Source organism: Platalea leucorodia (genome assembly GCF_965183815.1).
Source record: "Platalea leucorodia genome assembly, chromosome: 7".
In the NCBI taxonomy this organism is placed as follows: Eukaryota; Metazoa; Chordata; class Aves; order Pelecaniformes; family Threskiornithidae; genus Platalea; species Platalea leucorodia.
In genome coordinates, this window is record NC_138829.1 from 38,276,431 (window position 1) to 38,300,862 (window position 24,432).

Consider the following 24,432-nt stretch of genomic DNA (forward strand, 5'->3'; position numbering starts at 1 on the left):
GCAGAGAGGAAGCATTTCCCATGATGATTTTGAATACTCAGAGCCACCAAGGGGGACACAGCTGGGCACAGAGCATCCCTTTCACCCCAGGAGCCTCTCTCCTTCCCTGGCTCTTTATTATACCCCTTTTGCTTCCTTTACCCTCAGGAAGCCAGATGTTTTTAAAGAAGAAGGGACACAGAGCTTCCAGAACACTGCGGAGACAGGCCTACCAGATTGGTGAGCACTGTTTTTAAAACACTTGGGACGTTGAGGCACATGCATGCTCACAGGCAGGCTTGACTAGGTGTCTGTCAGTGCAGAGCTTGGAGCACGGATTCTACCAATGGTTGCCATACAGAAGCAAACGGTGGTTTATTCTGTCCATTAGATAACACTGCCTTGTCAGTTACGTTCTTATGCACCAGTGCACTGTAGAGATACATGGCTCCACAATGTTCATAAAATTAAAATTCTGTTCATACCAAGAATGTTTACATTACTCGTCAGTAGCAGCAAGCATCTTTATCCAGCAAGGCTTTTCCCTTTTAAAAACAGAGCAAATTAGGAAGAAACCTGCTTGAAGGTAGTAGCGGAGTACAGCTCTAGGGAAGTCACTGTTATGACTCTTCAGTCATACCTGCATACTTGTTTTTCCATTACCATGCTGATCATCTCTAAAGCAGGCTAACTGGAATGTTCATGAAACCTCTAAACTATCCCCTAAGCTTTTTTCCCAATACACATGTACAATTATATACTAGGTCTTGTTTAGGGGGGGTGGCTTAATAATATAGATTAATTTACAGAACTTACCTCCTATCACAGACAGGCCAAAGGGGCAGGAGTGATAACAGAGGGAGAGTAAACCACCTGTCACTTTCTCCATTAACAAACAGAAAAATTGTGTTCTGTGGTTTGATTCTTGCAGGAATTAAAAATAGGCAGAAAAGTAATGAAAAACCTATTGAAGGCTGGTACCTGAAAACTTCAGTCATGTGAGGATCCTCACTGAGGGCCTATTTTTATAACAAAAAGTTGGAGGATTGAGTTATAGCTTAACGTTCACTTTGCATACTGGAAAAACAAGTTTCTGTACTCATTACTGAATCAATCTGCCATGTCCTTAGCCTTCAAAAGACTTGTTCTTGTTTAGCAATTGGATTAGATTTATGCCGGGTTGGCATAAATCTACGTTTTCCTCATTAAATTGACTGAAGAGATCAACACACTAGAATCTTATGCTATACTCCACACATCCAAAAAAAATTAACTGCAATTAGCTTACAAGAACCTGAAGTCTTTAAAACATTTTAGATTAATGTGAAGAACATGATATGGACTGTCTGTTTTATCAGAAGTTGCTTAGAAGCTGAATCTACCAGCAGGTGATCAACTTGGAATACCTCATACAAGTCAGTTCACATATCATTGCTAACAGCCTAAATCTAGAGGACACATTAAATGAGCCTTTGGGCTCTTCTAAGCAGTGCTGGGGCAAGCATCAACAAAAAAATAGCCCCTAGAATAAAGCTTTGCCACCCAAAGCATGAGCAATAAGAAAATGCTTCTGCTTCCAGAGCAGGAGAAAATGCAATGGGCTTTTTCTTACACTAAAAACATCTTTGTGCTTGAAGGAATATAGTCCAGTATTGTACAGATAAATGAAGTTTTAGTTCCTTCCATTGACTAACAGCTGACAAAAAATTGGCTCGCTGGTCTCAAACAGGATAAGTTTCTGTTCCTTCTCTTCACTTATTTCTAATAAACTGTAGTTTACTCTTCTTGGAGAATTTGTATTATGTTTTAGTAAATAAAAATCAATGTTATATTTCATTCGACATTTTCTGAAAAATAACTATTTTTTTAAGACATAGCTGATGACAGGGAATTTTAAAAGGCCTTTTTATGTGGTCTGTGGCCTGTGGCTTCCAAGTCATTTTTCTTCTGGAGACAGACATTTTTCCAAGTGACTGAGTTATGATTCTGTAAAAGGTGGAGCTTTACCGAGAAACCCTTCATTTTGAGGCATTGCCTTTAGGGACTGCATTTCTACTTGTCATAGAGACATCTGTGCTGTAGTTCAATAGCAGTTACACCAGTTAACAGTGGCGATGAATTTACCTAAAATTCACTTAAAATTTATTTAAAATTTACTCTTACTTAAAATTGAAGCTAAAGCAAAATGAAAAGGTAAGAAATTCTGTTGTAACAATACCACGTCACCATGTGTCAGATTTTGTAATACTATTTGCTTTATATAAGCAACTGGCACTAATTACATCAATCATAATATTTTACTTTCAGTTATGTCAGTATAAGCCAGTTCTCGTATTTCATCAGTGCTCTGAAAGAAATAACTGCAGAACCATGTTTACCTTTCAGACTCACCAGTGCACTCTCATCTTTACTGATGAGCAGTGTCTTTGGCATTGATTATCGTATTGTGTGGTATAATCTTCAGTCATATTATTTTGACTCAGCTACAACTGTTGAATATTTTTCACTCCAAAAGTGAAAACTTTTCAGTGAATCTATGTAGATTTACTTCCTTCATAAGAAGAAAGATAAAATAGAAGCTAATATCTTTACCAGTGAAATCCCATCCAACTTCTTGGAAAAACTAATGGATTTCTGGTGAGTATTGGGATAAGGGTCATTGTCCTCAGCCAGTAAAATAGGCATGGATAATTAATTAATGGAAACCAGCTGTTCTTAGGCATCTTCCTGCATTCAGTGGACACACACTAGCCTGGATTTAGAGTGGATAAAAGTGCTCACGGGTTAGTCCAATGGCACAGCACCTAAAGACAACTGTTAGCAAAGTTTTGGTGCTGTTCTTTGAGCATTGGTGAAAAAAATCACTACAATTCACAAGCAGATGCTTGCAGATGAGTGTACGCAAGCAGCAGAAAAGCACACGATACAGGACCCAACCATCAACAACAACATGCCTTCATGTAGGAATGTGCTCTGTAGTACATAAGCACCTGGCTTCTACAACATGGGACCTTTTCCTGTTGCACTCCCAGGGCTATCTCTTTTCCTGACCTCTCTGGTCTTTTGTCATTCTGGCATATATATGAGTGGGAGTCTTCTGAAACAGTTCATGGAAACAGTGGAGTAAAATATGTTATCATCTGGATACAAAGTTGAACGCATTAGGCGGATCTCATGGTAACTTCAGCAAAAGAGCTGAAGACCTCTATTCAAAGTCTCTTGGAGTTCATAAATGTAACATGAAAAAGAATACTCTGCAAAATAGTGTTCTTATTTGCAGCAGCATCAATTTAAGGAGCAGCAAAAAGTAACAAAACCAGATTCTTTTATGTTGCTGTCAGATAGACAAAACTTACATAGTCATGTTGAACAAGCCAAAAGCTACGGTAATTATTCCAGCTTCCCTCACAAGCTGGCCTATATTCTTAGGGAAAACACACTGCATCTGTTCAAAGTGATCCAGGGAAATACCACAGAAGGTAGAAGGAAGAAACATTATGAGAACATGATGAAATACACTGGAGAATTTTGAAACAAATACAGTTTCAGAAGAGTGCCCATATGTTCCTACATACATCATCAAAATCAGCTCTTCTTCTGCTTTAGAAATCCGTACTAGTCAAAACACAGAATTCCTATTACATTCAAATATTCATTGAGTTACATTCATTGAAATACATTTGTCAAATTACATTGAATATTACATTCTACAGAAGTTGGGTTTTAGTTGGTTAAACCTAATATAGCATCTCTTCACTATTCAGCATCCTGCAAATTACTGATATGCAAAGTGTTCCTCTTGGCCATGAGGTGAGAAGTGGGTGACAGACTTTGTCTCTATGCCTAGCTGCATTCATCTATTCATTTTGAAATCTGTCACCTCCACTGAATGAGCACAAGAAGAAAAATGAGAGTTAATCATAAAGGATCAAATCCATATCCCATCTTTCCTCAAACAGAAATGGCATTGAGCTTGATGAGATCTCTGTCTGAGTACAATAAGTACAGTGTCTTGTTTTTTAGGTGAAAGTTCTACTTTGGTAAATTCCTTGTTATTTTGGAGGTGTTTCTTTTTTTTCTGATGTAGAACTGAAAGCTTGATTGGGATCTTTGCATACAAGGGGAATTTCTAGCACGTCCTTGTAACTTAGTTAAATCTTCTCTTCTGGAAGATCTGTTTAGCAGAAGAGATCTCATAAGATGCAAAACTAGCACAAACCACTGTTCCCAGTTCGTGTGGGCATGGCCAGAATGTGCAAAACTCAGGGTACCTACGGACAGCACATAGCCTGTTGAAGTTTACAGTCAACTGCTGTAGTTTAGAGGAGCAGCTGGTCTACTTGGGTCTTTAGTGTGGTTGTTGTAGGATCACTGCTAGCACTTCAGTTTTCACTATGTGTCCAGGAATCTGTAGCTCCTCTGCATCTGTGAGGAATCATGCCTGAAGTTTCATATAACTGAAACATTTGAGATGCTTTCAAATAAAGTAAGACAGTAGGCAAGAAAGGTTACCCAGTTCTGCTTTTGTACTCACAAGACACTTCTGCATGCATCTGGTGCATTATGGTGCATGCATATCTTTCTGTATCTGTGTCCAATATATCCGTAAAGCACGCAGGTTTAAGGTGCTAACGGTGATGGTTTGCATGCACAAATTTTGCAAGTACAGGTTTCCAGAAGTCCTGGGTTTATAAAAGCCTGGGCTCATGCATAGAAGAGTACAACAATCACAAGTGTTTCTATTAATCACCCAGCTGTAACAGCTGTATATGGCAATGAACAACAAGGACTGGAAATGACTGTCAGGTAATGAGGTTAATTTGAATGAATGAGAGCACTGTGGCAAAGAACTTGGTGGAAATGGTCCTGGAAATTAGTAATGAGCTATGGATTTTGTACTGTGACAATGACTTGATAAGTCAGTCCTAACTACATGTTCCAGGTCAATTTTACAGCGATCGCTCATTTTACTGCAGAGTGGTAGGTGATGCAGATCACCATTTGTTGTTATTTGTTTTCCAAATTAAATTATAAAACTGAGCAGTTTAATTGCATGTATCAAACTGCTGGTGTTAAGGGTTGTATCACAGAAAAGGCTGACAGATTTGTAATTAATGACAGTGAAGCACAACAATAGGATCAACGGAAGTGAATTAACAGACGTTGATTTCTTTTTGAAAGAGAAAATTACACTGTAATTTAGGGTACTTCAAAACGGCACTTAAAACATAGAGAATTCTTTGGTCTAGACTGTACTGTAGCTATTTCTTTTGAGAGATAAAGGAAAAAATCTTCTACATGGCTGATGTCTATTTTAATGAAGCTTGCATCATTTTTTTGTTCAAGCTCTGAAGCTCTTGTGTCCATTCAAAGACAGCTCAATAATCAAGTGCTGCATAACAGTTTTCCACAAACTAGCTTCGATAATCAGAATTTTTCATGAATCCAGAAGGTGTTCCTATTCTGGTATACTGCCATCCTGCAAGCCCTCTCTTCAAATTAATGAAACCAACTGGCATGTCAACTGCAATGTCACGCATCTGCTCACTGGATTCAACGCATGCTGCTGCCACTATACAACAGATACCCTCCAACTGATTTCTAGATTGTACTGCTCATTCTCTTCCATAAAACTGAATAAAGAGGGTCAGGAAATTGAGGTAATGAAGTAGATAACTCTGTTTATCAGACTAGCAAAATTAGCAGGGAGTATAAAGATATACTTAAAAGTACATGGACTCTTTATGTAACGCATTATGTCTGCAGCTTCAAAAATGTGTGTACAACACGCATAATATTTGTGCAGACACAGTCTGCTGTAGATGGGGATTTCTACTGTTGAGAGAAAGCTTGGATTTGTGCTTCCTTACCTACATGAGTAGTCTTGTAAACTCTGTGTAATCCTTACGGAACAAATTTGCTTAGTTGTATTTCCAGAAGATGCTGGGATGTGATCTGAAACATACAGCGAGTATAATTTTTTTAATCAACTGCAGCATGTTAGAAAAGCACACTTCTTTTTTGTGCACAATGTCACTCTGACTTTGAAAATCACCAAATGAAAAAGAATAGTTTTGCCATCTGGAAATGAGACTTCCCATCAAAATCTACTTTACATTGATTAAGGTATTCACCATTATATTTGAGCACCTGTTACAGTTCTGTCCGTGAAGGAAAAAAATCCAAGAATAGCACTTTCACAAGACATTTTAAAGGATTTGTCATACTAAATTAGACCATTAGTCTAGCTAATCAGGTATCCTGCCCCTAGCAATGGCCAGGGCTTCAGAACATAGCTTCTGATTTGTACCTGCTCAGACAGTGAGTGTTATTTCTCAGCTTCATGGTGATTTGTCACAGGCCTTTTAGAACAATCTTGTCCTGTTATGCTCAGATGCCAAAGTTATTTTGTCTATTCTTTCAAAGTTAATAGTCTCCAATTATTTATTTCCTTTCCGTGTCAATCCAAAGGAAAAGCTGCTCATTGTTATACAACAAATGAAACGAGGAGTATCTTGCTATCTGATTATATCAAATATGTGTTAATATGCAATTTGAATGATAACTCTCTGCATTAAATCCACTAAAGGCAAGGAAAATGTTTGCCCCAGTGTTGATTGAAGATTACAGCAGGTGACTCCTGTAAGGAGTGGTTTGTGTTAATTGCAGAGTCATGGACCTACCAGCCTCAAGTAGGAGACAAAGTTAGTTAGACCTGAGTGACAAAAAGAAATGTGCCAAATACAGCAAAAAGAGAGAAGCCTTCTGCAAAGGCATGGGAGGGAATTCTTAAATGTCTCCTTTCTTCAGAATGAAAACCAAACTAGCATCATCATTCATTTTATTGCAATAAGATTTCTATCACATCTTTCATTTTGGAAGAATTCAATGCATTTTGCAAATGTCTAAAGATGAAATGCAGTGCTATTAGTTGGATAAAGTTTTAGCGGTAGAGTTTTTAAATGTCTTGCATTATACAGATGGCAAAGAAAAGGATGTATTATACAGGTCATTCTACTGGAAATGCTAAAAAAATGCACCAAGTCCAGTAATCTTCAACTTTTTACATGACATGTAATAAGAAAACTGTATGATGAACTACTCCAGTGGTATGCTACCCTCATAAACATGGTGCGAACTGAGTCCTCACATGGTCTGAGTTTGGGCTTATTTTGGGTTTGTTTGGGTTTTTTCCTTTGTTAAGTAATTTTGAATATATACACACACGTGTATATATTCAGTATGTGAGTAGGAGCACTTCCGTTCTATTTAACTTTACCAACAGTTAAATATAGACTTGTTTGCTTTTTACTGTTCTTTCCATTTTTCTCAAACCACAACCAAAAGCAAGCACACTTTGGAATTAGGATGTCCCCAGACAGGTGGTCTTGCTACCTATGAATAACTTTTAAATAATTAAGCAAGATAAAATGAAACAGCCTGGAGCAAGCTCCGGATAAGTTCATCAGCTGCATCACAACCTAATGATAAAAATATACTGAAAACAGTCTTAGCCGAGTAATAGCGGCATGAGTGTCTGACTGTCATCGAGCTTCAGGAAGGCCTGTATCGGCCTGTATAATGAATACATATGTATTCCTTGCTGCATTCCAATCTGCATCCTCATTGGCAAGGATTAAGGAATACTTAGATCTTGAGAGATTTTTCCTACTGCAAACTCTATCATAATCTTAAGCAATCTCTTATTACATACAGATTACTACTTAGACAATCAATATGAAACAATTGGTTCTGAAGAAGACACTGAGAGTCGCCAACAACAGACTTGCTTCTTTCCTCTTGCCTTCAACAGCTAGTGAAGACTTGTGCTGGTTTTTGGATAAAATGATCCTGAGATTTCAGAAGGGGCAGCTGAGAACATGTCTCTGTTTCCTAAAGAACAAAGAAGGAGATGGTTTTGCTTGAGTCCGTATGTTTTATATTTTCTCCCAAAGAAAAGGGAGTTCAGCCATTCATTATAGGCCATTTTGAGTATCCAAGATACCCAGTACCCTAAACAAAAGTCATGGAGGCATGCCACAAGACCTGCAGCCACTGTTTCCTTTTAAAAAATGGTAGCGTATAATTCTGTCTGATTGATTACAGCCTACACTATGGCACCAGCAATCTGCCCTTCTTTCTGCTGTAGTTTGTTGCCTACCTCTTACAAAGCAATACGACCCTAAAGAGTGGATGTAACCCAATGCAAATAGAAAAGTTTTGCAGGATAACCACACTGTGATGCCAAAGGAGATGCTGCATCAGTCACTGGACATGGTGGAGAAAGGGTCTTGAGTCTTTCTGCCTGTAAGGCATAACCAAGGCAGAGGATAGTTGAGGGCTCTCTGGTGAGGAGATGAGGAGCATGCAGGGTTGCATGCACTTGAGATATCTACTCAGTGACAAAGCGCAGTCTTTCTTGTGTCACATAAATTGTAGTGCACACAGCACCACGTAATGCTAACTGCTGCTTGTATTTCACTAAACCATGGGCAAAGACAGGATGCTCAAAGGAGAGGATTTTTCTGAGACCTTTGAAAACACACGGTTTCTGTTAGTCTCTGAAAGGTTAACCAGGACTTGCATAGTATTTCTGATTTTCCTGTTTCCGGTTCGAACCCCAAAATAACTGCAGTAATTCTATCTTTCAGTGAAATATAGTGAAAGTTCCTGAAGGATAGCCCACGTGCCATTTGCAGCCTGCAAAGCCTCGATAACCCGTAATGGCATTTTGTAATTGTAGTGTGGCATTTAACTGAGGTGCTGTATTCCAGGTGAAGTCCTTTATGCAGTCACTAGCATTATTGCCCATTCGTTCAATTGCATTCTAAGAAGGAACAGCCTCCCATGAAAAACTTTCAGGATCATTAAAGTAAAAACATGCTGCTGAAGGAACATTACATACAGTCGTAGCAATCGGTCAGCTTCTGGTCAGTTCATAAATGTTAAATGCAAAGTATGCATTTAATATATTGGAAATTCTTTTGGCTTCCTTTGGTCTTGCGTAAGTTGTATTACCGAGTTTCTCTACTGCATGCCTTGAAGCTCTGTATTAGCATCAGTACTGCTGTTAGATAGCTGATGCCCACTTCAAAGTTTCCAGTTTAGATCTAAAAAAAAAAAAAGAAGAGAGTTAAGACACCAAAACTGAAATATACTCAGCTTCTGTCCTTCACCTTCGCAGTTATACTCTTTGTATGGAGGAACATCACAGCTCCCCTTAACACTGTTCCTCGTGAAGGTAAATAGACACTTGAACAGGATGGATTGTGTTTTTTCAAGTTGAAGTGGATGTACAGCTGGCTTTGCTGCAGAGCCCTCTAATGGAGAAGATAAACAAAGGATTTACTCCCACTTTTCACTGATGGAAGTTTGAAGTGGAGCTTTATCCCCATTTTTGTACACATCAAATAAGCGAGACAGGTAGTACTGCAGTCTCCTTGGCGGCCACTAATTTTCATGTGTCAGGTCCCTTTATGTAGCCCTGTCAGTTCATCTAAACCATAATTTGTATTGCTGCCTACTGTGCAAATTACATACTTTGGGACACTTGTGTTAGTGTTCTTCAGTCCCAACCTAAAGTATCCCACTGTTCCTGTTGCAAAGCTGTTAGACAGAAAGGTGCCAAACGGAGTGGTGTTCACTTAATGAGATCGCAGTTCTTGACTTGAATAGAGCAGTGTGGAGTCTTAAGAAGGAAAAGATCTTATATTATCCTAGAGCTGTATCTCCTTCTTAAAATACGTGTGTGTATATATATCTGTGTGTGCGCACACAGACACTTACACTACGACTCGTAATAGTTCCATGCCACTAATCTGCTTGCCTGTTCTTTTCTGTAGCCCAGATGATTTACTGAATGCACTGAATGAGGGTATCAGCCGTGCTGATGTGATCATTACATCAGGAGGCGTATCTATGGGGGAAAAGGTATGCTAAATTTAAGTATGACTTCCTACAATATATGTAAGAATTTCAAGCCAGAGTCTGTCATCAGAGCTTCTACCTTTGTATTAATGTTCATTAAAAAGGATCTTATTTTTTTGGAACACTTAAGTGTGAATTAATTAAGAAAATAGTCTTCAATACTATCCTCATTCCCTTTGTTCTTATTACTGTACTATAGTAGACATAGTACAACAGGGAAGATTTTAATTCTTGATGTGAGTGATTTGCAAATGTGTTTTTATTTAAGGAATGATTTATGTAGTTCTGATGAGGAAGGTGCTTGGTTAATAGCACATGAAGGCAACAGACTACTTCTTATTCTTAGAGCAGGTAAAATGTAGATAGAATAAAGCTACTTTGAAAGTACTTCGAAAAGCAACCTGAGTATATAAATAGCTCTTTCTTACTCAGCAGATCTGTTTCCTGAACATGCCAAAGCTATATCTGTTACAAAAATAGTTTTATCGCATTTTGCGCCTGATAGTCCTACAGAGGCAATACATACGAGACACAGTGAGCTGATATATTTGCCTTTTGAATCATTAACAGAATTGTTGATTGAGTTCCTGTTGGTAATCCCTGTGCCAAAACCATCAAAGAAAATAGGGATACACAGATGCTGGTGGGGCGTAGATGAACCTGCAGGACATTTATTAATCATGACTTATGCGAAGGAAAACTCAGATTACTTTTTGATCCCAGGCTGAATCTGTGAGTTTGGCAGGTAAAAGAAACATCTCTCCTTTTATAACTAACAGATTAAAGACAGTCATTAGGAGATGGCAAACATGAGTGCTGTTTTTGTCACTTTTCTGAGTAGAAATCATATTGTTGGATACATCATGAAAATGGATAACTAGTTAAACCAGTGCCAATTATTTTCAATCCCATTATTGTCCTCAGTATTCCTAGAAAAATAATCAAGGACAAGTGCACGTCTTTCAATTGGGAACGTGGCGACATAGCGCAGACAGAGGAACACTAGGAAGTGACTGGGCTGCTGAATGGTCTTACAGGCATTTACACCTCCCGGCTAACTTCTCCCCAGTCAGAATTTGAGGCAACAGCATGAAGTCAGTAGGCTCTATGTTCCACTGATGGTTAGCCCTCTGATACTGAGCTTTCAACAGTTTTCATGAAATGACTTGTGAACATCCAAAAAGTAAATAGAAAGTAAAAACGGGGTTAATGCAATCAATAATTGAGAATTCATGCCTGGCTGAAAAAAGTTGTATTTGAATACACACACACACAAAAAAAAAAAAAAAAAAAAAAGAAATAGAAAAAGATGGGAAAACTGCAAGGGAGCTTCAGATTTACTGCTTCCAAAGTCTCTTCACAGATGACTGTTATGTCCTGTGTCTTTAATCTCATTAAACACAACAGACAGGATACTACATCTTTGAGCACAGTAATTTTCAATAAAGACTAAACAAGTAATGCAATTTGTTTTAATAACTGGATCAATTGTATTTATGCAAAATCATTTAACTTGAACTAACACAGAAGCCACCCACAGTTTTTCCTTTCTAAGGATTGTTAAACCCGACCACTGTGAATTAGACCATGTCCCCAAGAAATTCCAAGAATTACAGTATCCTGGAAAACTATGATTTCTACAGTACAGTATTGATTTCAAAAGTTCTAGGAGATCTCTAACTCTCCTGCTAGATAGCTGCCATGGCAAAAGTTAAATAACTTGATGATTTTAAGTCTTAACTTTGAACCATAAAGGCTTTTTTCCATCTTTGACATAGAGAATGTTTTAGTAGTAGGTATTTGTGGGGTCCTCTAAGATTCTGATGCTGCAGCTGACTTTTAAGTAAATCTATTGCTATGTCCTCATGGAGTCAGGTTTGGCACCTAAAATGAGTCTGTTCTTCACCTCTTCTTTTTGAAAATACTTTCTTTCAAATACTGGAAATTCCCCACTGGACTGTAGCACTTTCGGTATATGAAAAGTCTTTTATCTTCACTTGATATTAATTAATTGCTTTGAATGCTTAGATGATGTAAGCCACTTTGATGTTACTTAATTGATTTTCTTTTTTGAATTTAAACAGGACTATCTTAAACAGGTGCTGGATATCGATCTTCATGCACAGATTCACTTTGGCAGAGTTTTTATGAAACCAGGGTAAGAAATCTTTCTACTTAGGCAGCACAGATGGAGGCTCTGTTGGGCCAAATATCCTATATAAGTGCTTCAGTAGATTTCAGTTTTCCAAATATACTGTAAACCACATGGTAGATATATATGGGAAAAGAAGCAAAAGCAGTCCTATTCAGATTAGCCATCATCTTTATGGGTGAAATTAACTGGAACAGAGAGCTTACTTTTTATCAGTAAGAGATATTTCTCTGATAATTATTGCAAATCAGGTTTGGGGGTTGGAAGGAAACCAGCATGGTACAAACATGGCCACAGTCTTCCCTGTGATCACAGAGCTCAGATATTGACATTGTTAAGAAATAACCAGGAAATATAAGGACATTTAACTGCTGGTTTGCTTAATGAGCATCTCATTTCACTTCAAAATTTGCATAAGTCATATTCCTACAAACAAGCAATTTCTTGAGAGAGGTGGAATGACAGCTAATTTACAAAGTTTTATCTAATTGGCATATTGAGCATAGTAATTTTAAAGTAAACACAATCCTTTATGTGTTTAGTTTGCCTCAGAAAACTGTTTCAGCATTGCTTTCCTTTGCTGTAGCACTGCTGATTAATGAGTCTGGAAGCGTGCTTTGTAGAGAAAATGAAAACTACATGTATTGAAAATAGAGGACTTCCCTTTCACAGCACAGTAGTGGAAAGATGCCTACAGCTCTGCCTCACTAACCATGGAGTGCAGTTTGTTTGCAAGCTACGTTGGCACGGTCCAGTAACACAAGGCCAAGTGCAGCTTTGAGGAAGGATTCCCTCTAGCCCGTAACTGTTGCCAGGGAGCAGAACAGAAAGTGGGTGTTTGCTGTGAAAACAGACAAATACTTTTACTGTCTCTGCATACAATCCAGGAAAGAACTGCATGTGGGTTTGGTGCTTGTGCTGCTACTACCACCACCTCCTTTGCATAAAAGGAACAAGTGAGCTGACAGCGTGCTTCTGTCATACTGCTACAACCGATGTGGGGAAGTCCCAAAAATGGGATCTGCCCTCCAGCCTCTGCTGCTGACGAGAATGGTTATCCATTTAGATATTATCTGATTTAGAGAATTCAGAATATTAAATTCTGGTTCTGGCTTATCTGAAAGCGACTAATTCTTTCTTCTGGTGATCCCTCTGTAGACTTGTAGCAATAAACTTTTAATAACCAGACAGAAAAGCTTTAAGAAATCTTATTTTCCCCAAACATCCATTTTAATTTTATGCCACAACAAAGATATTTCTTAATGCTACCAAAAACATTCGGTTATCTAATCTTACTGAGAATGTAAGCACTCTCATTTTCATTGGCTTTAGTGCGATAGCAAATACTGTGTCTTAGTTTTTATTAATTCTATCTTAGAAGGCCTTAGATATGAATTGTTGTTACTATATTGGGAAAAATTTTCTTGAGTAAGTTCCAAGAGCGAAGCCAGAATTTGCGTTGCATGCCTATAATTTGATGTGCTACATGACTGCAGAGTGATGCCTGGGATTTACTATTCCTCCACTTGATCTGAAAGTTGCTGAGCTAATGTAAGGTTGTATCGTGTCTAGCAGCACTGCCAGAAGAAAGTACTGGAAGACTTTACTAATGATGGTGTTGAAATCTCATATGGGAATTCATATTTCAGTAAATATGAATTAGCAATTTCCAGTTTCCAGTAAATATGAATTAGCAATTAGATTTGTTATACCTCAGTTTGTGCACTGGTTACAAGATTTGGAGGTCTGGCACATAGTTCCCATTATGTTAGAGACATTTTAAAAGAGAAACTTCAAACACCAACTTCCCCTGGTAAAATAAGATATTGATTAGTCCTAGCAGATACAAAACTAGGTAGTAATGATCAAAGTCTGGCAAATCTCCAAAGTTGCTGCTGGGCAGCAACTATCATCTGCTGACCAGGTGATAGTTGTTAGCTCAAGATGAAGGCAAGGAACTCAGCCTAATTATTGCTCCTATAAAGTATCATTTCTAATGTTTAAAAGGATGATATTAACATAGGTATATAGAAAACTTTTTTTAATGGATAAGTCCCTTTTCTTTGTGAGCCACATTCTTGAGCCATCACGTTACTGTCCTGTTTGTATAACTGTAATAGCCCTGATGATAACAAGTCAAAGATCACTCGGGAGCAGCTCTGAAAGGCAGAGAGCGCTCTTTACTGATAGACCTGGGTCTTACCTGACTGCAGCTCTGCCTGTGTATCTGAATTTGTTCATCTGCAGACTAGCTAGCATCTGCTGCTCTGAAATACTGCTCCGTTGCCACTACTGCTGTAGACAACGGAGTAAGGGAAATTAGTGTCACTAATGTTACAAAAAATTTGGAGAGCCTTATATGAAAAACAAATACGGCTCTGTAACTGCATAATTTCAGTATTACTTCTTTGTTAATTGGCTTCTAGCATGAAGACAGGATTTAGATTTTTGATGAATTAGTTCATCTGCTCTTAGATGTTTCCTCACCAGAAGCAAAATCGCCTACTTAAAACTTGATAGCTGAATACCAAGAAAAACTAATTGTTCTGTCATCACAAAGAGAGGATTATACCCCCAGTATGGAATAAGCAGCAGGTGCTAATGAACTGCTGAGTGAGAGAGAGATCCTGGTTTGTTTTCTTTTCCAAATGTTTTAAATAATAACATAGTAACTTGGCAGCGCTAGGTTAACGGTTGGACTTGATGATCTTAAAGGTCTTTTCCAACCTAAACGATTCTATGATTCTGTGATTCTATAATAATGTTCAGTCGAAGTCTAGTGCAGATATTAAATATCTTTCCTTTTCCATAGCCTGCCAACAACTTTTGCAACTCTGGATATTGATGGCGTAAGAAAAATAATCTTTGCGCTCCCAGGTAAGATGTTTTGTGAACTACTTCTGTTGCTGTGCAGACATGAAACAGAATAGTCACGTTTCACAGCAGCTGTGTCTGGTGTTGGCATCCCTAAGGAAGGTACCTGTAAGGTTTTCCCAGAAATTTCCAGAAGAGACGGACTTATAGGGGTATACTAAGGAGTTCTTTCTTGGTCCCGTCCTCAGAATTTGCCGGTGTACAGGCTTTATGATTTCTTCCATCCAACAATTTCCTTGGGTTTTGTAAGTGGTACTATACAGGAGTGGTTCTTTCCTACAGCTCCCTCCACCTTCACAGTAAATATTCTGTGCATGTAAGTCAGTGTATTCACTCTGACGTACTGAAAATGGAGACAAAAACGAGGGAGTGCCAAGGAACACGTCACAGAATATTTTATCATGATCGTACCGTGGAACCAAAAGAGGGCAGCATCGCTTCACCTCCTGCATGCTGCAGCGCCTTGGGAAATCACCGAGTTCAGAATAAACATTTCCTTAGGGATCTGGCTACTAATCTCTATCCTCCAAAATCAGGAGGAATTTATTTTGTTCTTATTGCTCTGGCTTTGCAAGGATTTCTGACTACACAAGGAATCCTGTTCTTGATAAGCCGGTGGTTTTCAGCTGTCTCTCTAGTGCTTTTTCTCTCTCTTGTTTGAGTTGCTGCAGTACCTTTTCTTCCAGGAGAGAGATCAATGGAGCATCTGTCTGATCATAGTATTTATTTTAGAACTGTCATCTAGGGAAGTCCAGATGTGTAAGACAAGCGGTGTTTGACAGAAATTGGTCATACACCTCTCTTGTGAGTCAACAGAAAACATATAAATCGGTAGAATTCTCCTCAGAATTTGTACTAGAGCATTTTGCCACTCTGTAGGGAATTGAAAGTTATTTTTCTGTAGGTCTTGGAAGCCTTAATCATGAATCAAGAGCCCTATCAGCTAGGACCTATGCCTGTGCACAGTAAACCCTGCCCCGGCCCCAGACAAATCTAGGTGTGTAAGACAAAAGGCAACGGAGGAGCAGAGGCAAGTGGTGGGGCCTGAGGAACATGGGGCAGTTCTGGTCAGAGCAGGATTTCAGCACGCCATCAGCCAGAGAGTGTAGCTTTCAACAGGTGTACTTGCCACATGCCACTCCAGTCTTGAATGCAATGTTTCCCGTACATAGCATGAAAAGCTCTTTAGAGTCCTTTAGAGTGCAATTGCTATAAAAACGTGAGACCACTTTCAGCATTTCACAGAGTAAATCAAGAGGGAGTCATCACCAACTGTTCTTTGTCCTACAGGCAACCCTGTGTCAGCTGTTGTCACCTGCAATCTCTTTGTTGTTCCCGCACTGAGGAAAATGCAGGGTATCCTGGATCCTCGGCCCACCATTATCAAAGCCAGGGTAAGAAGCTTGTCCTCTATTTAAGAATTCTCTCAAGATGTTGAAGCACAGCTCTTTGGGCTCTGAAAGGCTCTCTTGTTTGGTGAATTTGAGCCCTAGACTAATTCTGGCAAGTTGAAGGAAATTCACACAAAACAGAAATACATTCTCAATCTCTGTTAATGGTAATATTCAGTCCCATCATTTCTAAGAGTTAGATGGCCATCTAATGGAGCAAGATACACAGATGCAGAGGCAGCCATTTGCCAGTCAGGCAGGAAGGACGCTTTCCTGTTTAAAAAAAACATGCGTTTTAACCTGTGGTAAAAAACGCAGAGTAATCTGGGAATACCTAAAGAGTTGAGTAGTTCTGTATTAGCAATAGAAAATACAAACTCTAAAGCCTTTCTGTTCTTGAGTTATTTATATAAGTAACCCACGTGACCCCCATCCTAAATTATATAAATCTCTTAAACTATTCAGTTCACTTTTATAAGAAATCATGGATATTGTAACTCTGTTTAATATAGATTCAAGGCATGGTATTATAATGTATTATTCTTCTACTTTTGATTCAAATAAAGTACCAAGGACCACATTACCTTTTATAATTTTCCTAGTGTTCTTGGCTATGCACTTTTCTCTTGCTGCTTATCCCGTGTCTCTCTTTCCCGCTTCCTCAAGCGTCCAGATTTGTCTTTATCTCACAGCTAAAATATTCTAAAACAGAGAGCAATTTGTAGTGACCCTCACTTTTGCATGAATTTTCCAATGTGTTCCATTAAATTCCATTGTGAGCCATGCCCTGTATGTCTTTTCATTTCAAAGATTGGCCATTTCCCTTTTGTCAGAGCTAGCAGGATTTTGAATGCGAATAAAATTTTTATCTTTATACAGTGTAATCCAGAGACCAGAAACAATAAAGCTTTTTTCCAGAGAAATACTATCTTTAAACTGCCAGTAAAGGAGCAGCTTCGGAATATTCCACTTAATGCATGTAGAATCCATCATACGCTTTGATATTATAATATCACACTCGTATTTCCCTTAAATACTGCAGTCTCTACCTTCTAAAGCTTTTCATCTTGCACTAGATGCCATCTGACCTTAAAATGCAAGTTTTTAAAAAGACTGTTTTTAAGGAAAAACAATTGAGCAGATGATTCCGTTATCTTAGACAGTGCAATCTGAATGCATGACATTTTCATCCTTTCTTTGCTTCTTCTACAGTTATCATGTGATGTAAAATTGGACCCCCGCCCAGAATATCATCGGTGCATACTGACTTGGCATCACCAAGAACCGCTACCTTGGGCACAGAGTACAGGTTAGTGCCCAGTCACACAGACTGACAGACACACTCACACAGGTCCTTGCTTTCCTACGAATATGTCTAGAAACAACCAAGCGTGTGCACGTGTTTTTTCATATAACCTTCCTTATGCAGACTGATTTGCTGACATACTTGTGCACATGCATACATGTATGTTAGTATAAAATTCAGTCATGATATGACTTACTAACTTAACCATTAAAACATCCTTTATCTGAATAACCTGCCTTTATACACACACACACACACACAGACACACACACCCATCTGTTTGCTTGCACTCACAGGCGCATTTGCTTACTTTTGCTCTTGTGCATGTACTAAACAAATGCAATTTGCAGCATAGGTAGGAACAATACAAATAAAAGAAGTGAACTGGAAACTAGCTGGAAGTGAACTAGCTGAACTGGAAAAGTAGAAGAGAAAGCAGAGGCTGTATATGTTCTCTTAAAGCAGACTAAGACTTTTATTAGTCATGTTTGCCACCTAGGGATACTTCTGGATACTCAGCTGCAGTTGAGGTAAATACTATATTTGAATACTTTGTTAGGTGTATACTGCTAGAAGATGGACTCTGCCACTTTCTCAAGAGATTCAGGTCCTTAAACAACTAATTGTCTTTTTGCTACATCCAAATCGTTCAATACAAAGCGCTATATAGAAGTCTCCACAGGGAAGACATTAACTCAAATGCATCTTACTGTTTACTCAGAGAAAGTTCTTACCATTGAATCCCAAGATCACACAGCCTCTGACATATTTTCAGGTATAAGTCAAGGTATTACTTACATCTATAACGCTGTATTTGGTTTAACTCTTGTTTGTTGTGCACCACTTCTTTCCTTACGCATGCAGACTGTCTGGAATGATTTCTCTGTCAATCTGGAAGTTAGAAAGAAGAAGAAGAAATTAGGGCATGACTTTTTATTGCATTTTCATTTTTTGTCAGTACTACCAATGTGATACCATTTATCTTCAGGACAGGTTGTGAAGCTCAATGTCCCAAAGAAACCCATTCTTTAGAGGTGGTATATGTTACGGATTTACGCAGCCAGCCACCATAACAGGGCCCAACCCTGGGATCCTGCTGAAAAATGTAAAGTCTGAGTGAAGGTTTCCAATTCCTCTTTTATTAGTTCTCAGGTCACAGCTCGAGCTGGGTGCCTCTGGAGAGGGACCCCTACCCCAGATTGCACTCTCCAGTTATACCCGTACCACCCAGCACCCAGTCCCCAAGTCCAATCACTTAATTCCGGTTGCTGGTCTCTCGATTTCTTACTGGTTTTCTTGGTCGCTGGTCTGGCCACCTTCTGAAGTTACCTCATTCTCTTGGAATTGTTTCCTTGGTCCTTCTTCATTCTGCTCGCATCTGCCAGATTCAGCTAGTTCTGTGTTAGCAGCATTAGTTTTATCAAAACGTTTACTCTCCATCAGCTCTTGTGGCCTAAGGCTTCAACTACTTCAGCTACTAGTGCTAAGCTACTAATGCTAAACACGACTATTCAGAGAGAAGAATACAGTTAATATCAAACTTATTCTATAACAGTATATTAAAAACATTCTAGACTGTGCTGGTTTTAGTCTTTGTACAATTGGAATTAGGTACACAAATTGAAAAATAAAGTAATTTTGATAGGATTAGAAATTCCAACAGAAAAGCAATTTACTCTGACAAGATACGAGGTACAGATAATGTGGAAGGCTGGATAGGAAAGCAATCAGCAGAGGGAATGAGAGTTTTGAGAGCCAGAGCGATGAGAGGCTGACTAATTCGCTACGGAGTTCTCTGTTTCCATCCACCTTGGAACAGCGAGATCCCAGCTCTGTGAATAAGTTAGCAACATGAACATCTTCGCAAGCACAGCTCTTGTTTCCCGCATGGTGTGTTGCAGCATTTGAAACTTACTGAAAATGTAACCAAAAATTTTTCTCTCGCTCTCCCGTAGGGAATCAGATGAGCAGTCGTCTGATGAGTATGCGCAGTGCCAATGGACTGTTGATGCTACCTCCAAAGACAGAGCAGTATGTGGAGCTTCACAAGGGGGAGGTGGTGGATGTCATGGTCATTGGAAGGCTATGATGTCACCAGCAAGAGCGAAGCTTTGATGCATGTCCACATATCATTGACTGTATCCTGTAATATGCAACGGCACAGCTAGTTTTTCTGATTTGGATAAAAGTTGATCAGTATAGTCAACATCTTGAATTATATTTCAAATGGAATTTAAATAAATACCTTTTAAAAAAAACTTTAAAATAAATCTTAACGAAGAAATTTATTCTGATTATATCAAAGCAACTTTTTCCTTTCCTTGCAATTGCTTTGTGTGTTCAATGCTAGTTCTAATAGCGGTAGCTTTTAGTAGACAGCAGTAGGTGCCTGCAGAACTTGTGTTTTTTCTCATCTTTAAGATACAACTACTTATGCTCTTAAAACAAGGCTGTCTGCTTATTTATACTAGCGTAGACAACACTTGGATTTCCCTTATTAGTATGCTTCATAACTGCTTCACAGAGAGCTTCTGCTTGTTCTTTATCTTGTATCTCGTGTTGATGTGCACAGTGCCAAAAGCAGAGTGGCTGCACTGGGAACCCAATGAAGCCCCGAGGTTTTCGCACCTCGCTGCGCATTCAGGGATCTCTCTTGTCCCGGCAGCCACCCAGCTCAGTACTCTTGGGCAGTAACTGGATACCTTTTATTTCAACAAACAAAAAAATTGCTTCCTTAAGTGCTGACAGCCTTTTTAACCAATACATTTAAAAATGTACAGAACTAAAAACTAAAAAAAAAAATCAAAGACTGATCTTGTACAGATATTAGTGTTACCAGCATTCGTGTGGAAATTAAATGAGCAAAGAAATAAAACTAATGTTAAACAACTCTGTACCATAACATTTTCTGTAATGATATTGAAACTTAAATGAATAAAAAAAATCCTCAATCATTATTTAAAATTTCACCTGTTTAGCCTTGTTGTTTGAAGCAAAAAAATAGTGGTTTAAGAGGGTATTTGGGGTGGGGGAGGGGACAGGACGGAAGGGAAGGTAGTGCATGGAACCCAGGGCCTTCCCTCAGGTACACTATCACGAGCGAACTGAAAATACAGAGTGAGCTCTCTCTCACTCATCTCCCAAAGGACAAAATGGAAGCAGCATTGGGGGGGGGTTACAGTTGGAGTAGTCAAAGCTGGAGAATACTTTTTTTCCCATCTAAATTGCATAGCAGTCGCAAACAGCCTTTGTGCTGCACTCTGTGGAATTTGATAGAGCATTCATATTTTTTTTTCCTGAGATTCTCTTTTTGATACTGGGACTATTCAGCCCTCACCAGATTATGCATTTTGGTAATTTCACATTTCATCTGGGATTAAGACCATAGCAGTGCCCTACAACACCTTGCTTCTTGGAGTTCACGGGTAAAATGCTATCCCATCAACTCCATTCATGAAGCCAGAATATTTGTCTATAGTATTTTTTGAAGACGGTCAAGGAGGACACAGAAAACTGGGTTTAAGTCCTGACTGCCACAGTGGATGGGAGCTGTAGTTCTATGATACCAGCAGAGCACATCCCTGAGGCTGGTTTTAAAACCAGAGCCTCTGTTTGCTGTGCAGCAGCCTGAATCCTCCCTGCACAGGCCCCTGCAAAGCTTGAAGGCAGGTGGCCATACACGGTGTTCAAAGGCACTCCAGGGGCTGATCTTTCAGAAAAACAGTGAGACAACTTGCTGATCATACTTCCTTCTGGACTACATGTCCACATTTGTGATCTCTCTACGTAGCAGCAGGATGGTACCAAATTCAATTCATGAATGCCTGTATTTACTGTACCGATATTGTAAACCACAGAAGAAGGAAGAGAGAGGAGAGTTAACTCGTCTCTGAGAAATAATGTAGAACACTGCCTTTTATAATCTAAAGGATTATTACATAGTTAGGAATTATTACAGGCAGCACATATAATGGAAATTGGAAATTTATAAAGGACACCAGTAACAACAACCTCGGGGAAGATTGTTCATGCAATTGGAGATGCTAGACAAAGATAAAAGAGAGATGTGAGGAAACCTAGCCAGAAATATCGTGGCTCTGGTTTACATTAAAACCATTACTCAAAACAAATGTGGAAGAGAAGAGTTGGCACAGTGCTGTGTATAATGCATGGCTCTGTTTAAACCATATCTCGGCACCGTAACACTTAATTACCATTGTAAAGAATAAAGCATTTAGAGGTGAATCAAGATTTTTTTTTCCAAATCATTGATACTATAAACTGCTTTAGCCACTCTGCTGTCTTTAGTAATCCCCTCTGCCCAGCGTTCAAAGATTTATGCAAGAAAATAAGCTTTGCAGTTCCTAAGAGAGACGCTCACAGCCCAGCCTTCGTCAACACTGAAAGCCATAGCAGTATGTTGGAGAGGTAACTCGGGGAGCAGTATAATAAATCATTGTTACAACTGTGTCTCAGTTATCAAGCCTAAAATCTGAAGAATTTGCCTTGGTTGTTGTCATATAAATGGATATAGATGTGATATAAATAGATAAATGCAAATCACTTTTTTTATTTTTAACATTCCCAGCTCATGGTTTCAGGGAAGGTTGGAAGCTTCAGAAAAGAAATCAAGGACAAACGGATCTTTGAGTATGTGGTAACTTTGGTTCAAGGACTGAGACTTGCAAATGGAAACATTTTAAGGAAAACTTTCACTATTTTTACTTCTCTAATTAAGGTTTTAGCACAATCAAAATAGTAATTTACTTAACAACAAGAAGCAATGCCTGCAATGACTGAAGATAAGGTTGGTATTCCAACATTTGTAGTTTTCTTCTTTTTACAGCATTTTCTTCAACACCTGTGAATGAACATAATCAAAGATCCTACGCAGTGGGCCTTCTGAGTCCCATTCATCCAGCTGGGATAATCCTACAGTGACCTAGAAATCGTACAGCAACTTTTGTATCCTGGCTAGCTGGTACCAAAACCTTGATTGTACGCCCAGATGTGAAACATCATTCAGAAATTGGCTGTATTCAATCAGATAAATAGAAGAATAGATGGCATCTTCCAAATACTAATCTCAAGACTTTAATTACAGAAATTACAACGTTAATTCTATCTTGATATTGAAATATGCTAAACATGAAATATTTGTCTTTGATCTGTAGGTAGTTATTACAGATCTGTATGACTCCAGAGATTACTAATCAGCATGGAATCTTCAGCCGGTTTTGATTCTTCAGCTGAAGGGTTGCACTTAAAACATATGACAAGGTGGATACTGCTTGAGGACAATATGCAACTGGAATCACCCTGCAGGTTCTGTCTTTGTCCTCCCCAGCTTGCCACTCTGCACCAAGTGCTAAAGGTTGTCTTCTTTGAAACGTCTCAGTCCAGAAGACGCGCTGCTTGCCTCATGCCTGGTAAAGATGGTCTTCAGGCCTCAGGCAGCCTGCGCATGCCCTGCACTGCCCACAGAAGTGCCCAGTACAGTGACTGGATCCCCCTTTTCCTTCCGGTTGCCTTGGTTCCAAGGCTGTCAGTGTGGGGATGGCGCGTGCCAGCCTCGGTGCCTTCCTATGGCAGCAGTGTTCGGGGCCTGCCTCAAGTCACGCTCGGAGAAGCTCTTCAGGCTCCAACACTTGCAGGGCAGGAGCTGCGTCTGGGAGTTGAGGCTTTAGTGGGACATCTTATTTTGGGAAGCAGATGCCAAGCTAAGATGGCCCAGCACTTCCTATGGCCCTCTACTGCATCCTAACACTCAGCTTCTCAAAAATAGCACCGTCACCTGAACTGTTTGTGAGGTTGTGTGTTAGATATAAGGGAAATATACATTAAATCAAAACAAGACAAACATATCACAGCTTTCTTTTCTTACGTGATAACAGCACTGAGGTGTTTCCAGGTAGCTGTGTTTGCAGTTGACAAAGAAAAGACAAGCAAAGTAAGGGCCAGATAGCAAAAAGCCGTAAGTATTGGTTAATGCTAAAGACACATCTCTCAGGGAGTGCATAAAGATTCATCAGCAATCATCAAGTTCAGTGTTGTTTTAAAGGCAGAGTCTCCCTGGATGCATTCATTTGGTATATTTGGATGTATAGCTTTGTACTTCCCCTGAGGAACTAGGTGGAGGAGCGGGAGAGCGTCAAATGAGTCAGAGCCCAATTCAGGCTACGTTATCAGGCAGTAGATTGGGCTGACAGGTAACCGTCCTCACAGCCTTCCTCTTACCTGACAGGAAACTAGGAACAAGAAGGAAGAGGGCAGATGTTGAAATGCTCAAGCAGAAAATTTGCCAAAAATTTTATTTTTCCTTAGTTGGAAAATTGAAACTAGTTTTTACTATCAGAAAAAAAGCATAAAAATTGTCTGTCACTTATGCTGACACTTTCCAAATATTTCTAATAGACTTTTATCCCAAATAAATTCAGGAATATATTCCCAACCTAATATTTATTTTGTGAGGTTATTTTACACATTTATCAAAATTCCAGGTAAGAAACTCTTTGCTTAAATGCTGTATACCTACGGTAGTCTCCTTCCTGAAGCTAGTTGAAGTCAGCTGGCATTACTCCCACAAAAAAGCTGAATTTTAACACTACAGGTTAGAGAGGGCAGGGCATTTATGCATGTAGTCAAAGCAAGCAGAGACATTTCTAGGAGAGGGGGAGAACAAGGTGGTCAAAGTCACAACTATTGATGAAGAAAAAGGATTTGCAGTGGGGAGAACAGTTGCAGCAGCTGATGATCATTCCAGCAGCAATCTGTCGAATAGAGACAAGGTATAGTTTCCCATA

General features: G+C 39.1%; 1 protein-coding gene across 6 annotated transcripts in view; it reads left to right on the forward strand.

Moving 5' to 3' along the window:
• Window positions 1-20,510, forward strand: part of GPHN (gephyrin) — a 306,325-nt gene extending 285,815 nt beyond the window's left edge. For 5 of the 6 annotated variants that reach the window (XM_082316630.1, XM_082316631.1, XM_082316632.1 and 2 more), the window contains 6 exons: window positions 9,822-9,909; window positions 11,991-12,064; window positions 14,871-14,935; window positions 16,223-16,326; window positions 17,536-17,632; window positions 19,585-20,510. In XM_082316630.1, coding sequence (XP_082172756.1) covers window positions 9,822-9,909; window positions 11,991-12,064; window positions 14,871-14,935; window positions 16,223-16,326; window positions 17,536-17,632; window positions 19,585-19,718 — 562 coding nt within the window. In that variant the 3' untranslated portion in view covers window positions 19,719-20,510. Of the gene's footprint in view, window positions 1-9,821; window positions 9,910-11,990; window positions 12,065-14,870; window positions 14,936-16,222; window positions 16,327-17,535; window positions 17,633-19,584 lie in introns of those variants that run through there. The other variant, XR_014228691.1, reaches the window with a different exon arrangement.
• Window positions 20,511-24,432: the final 3,922 nt, after the last annotated feature.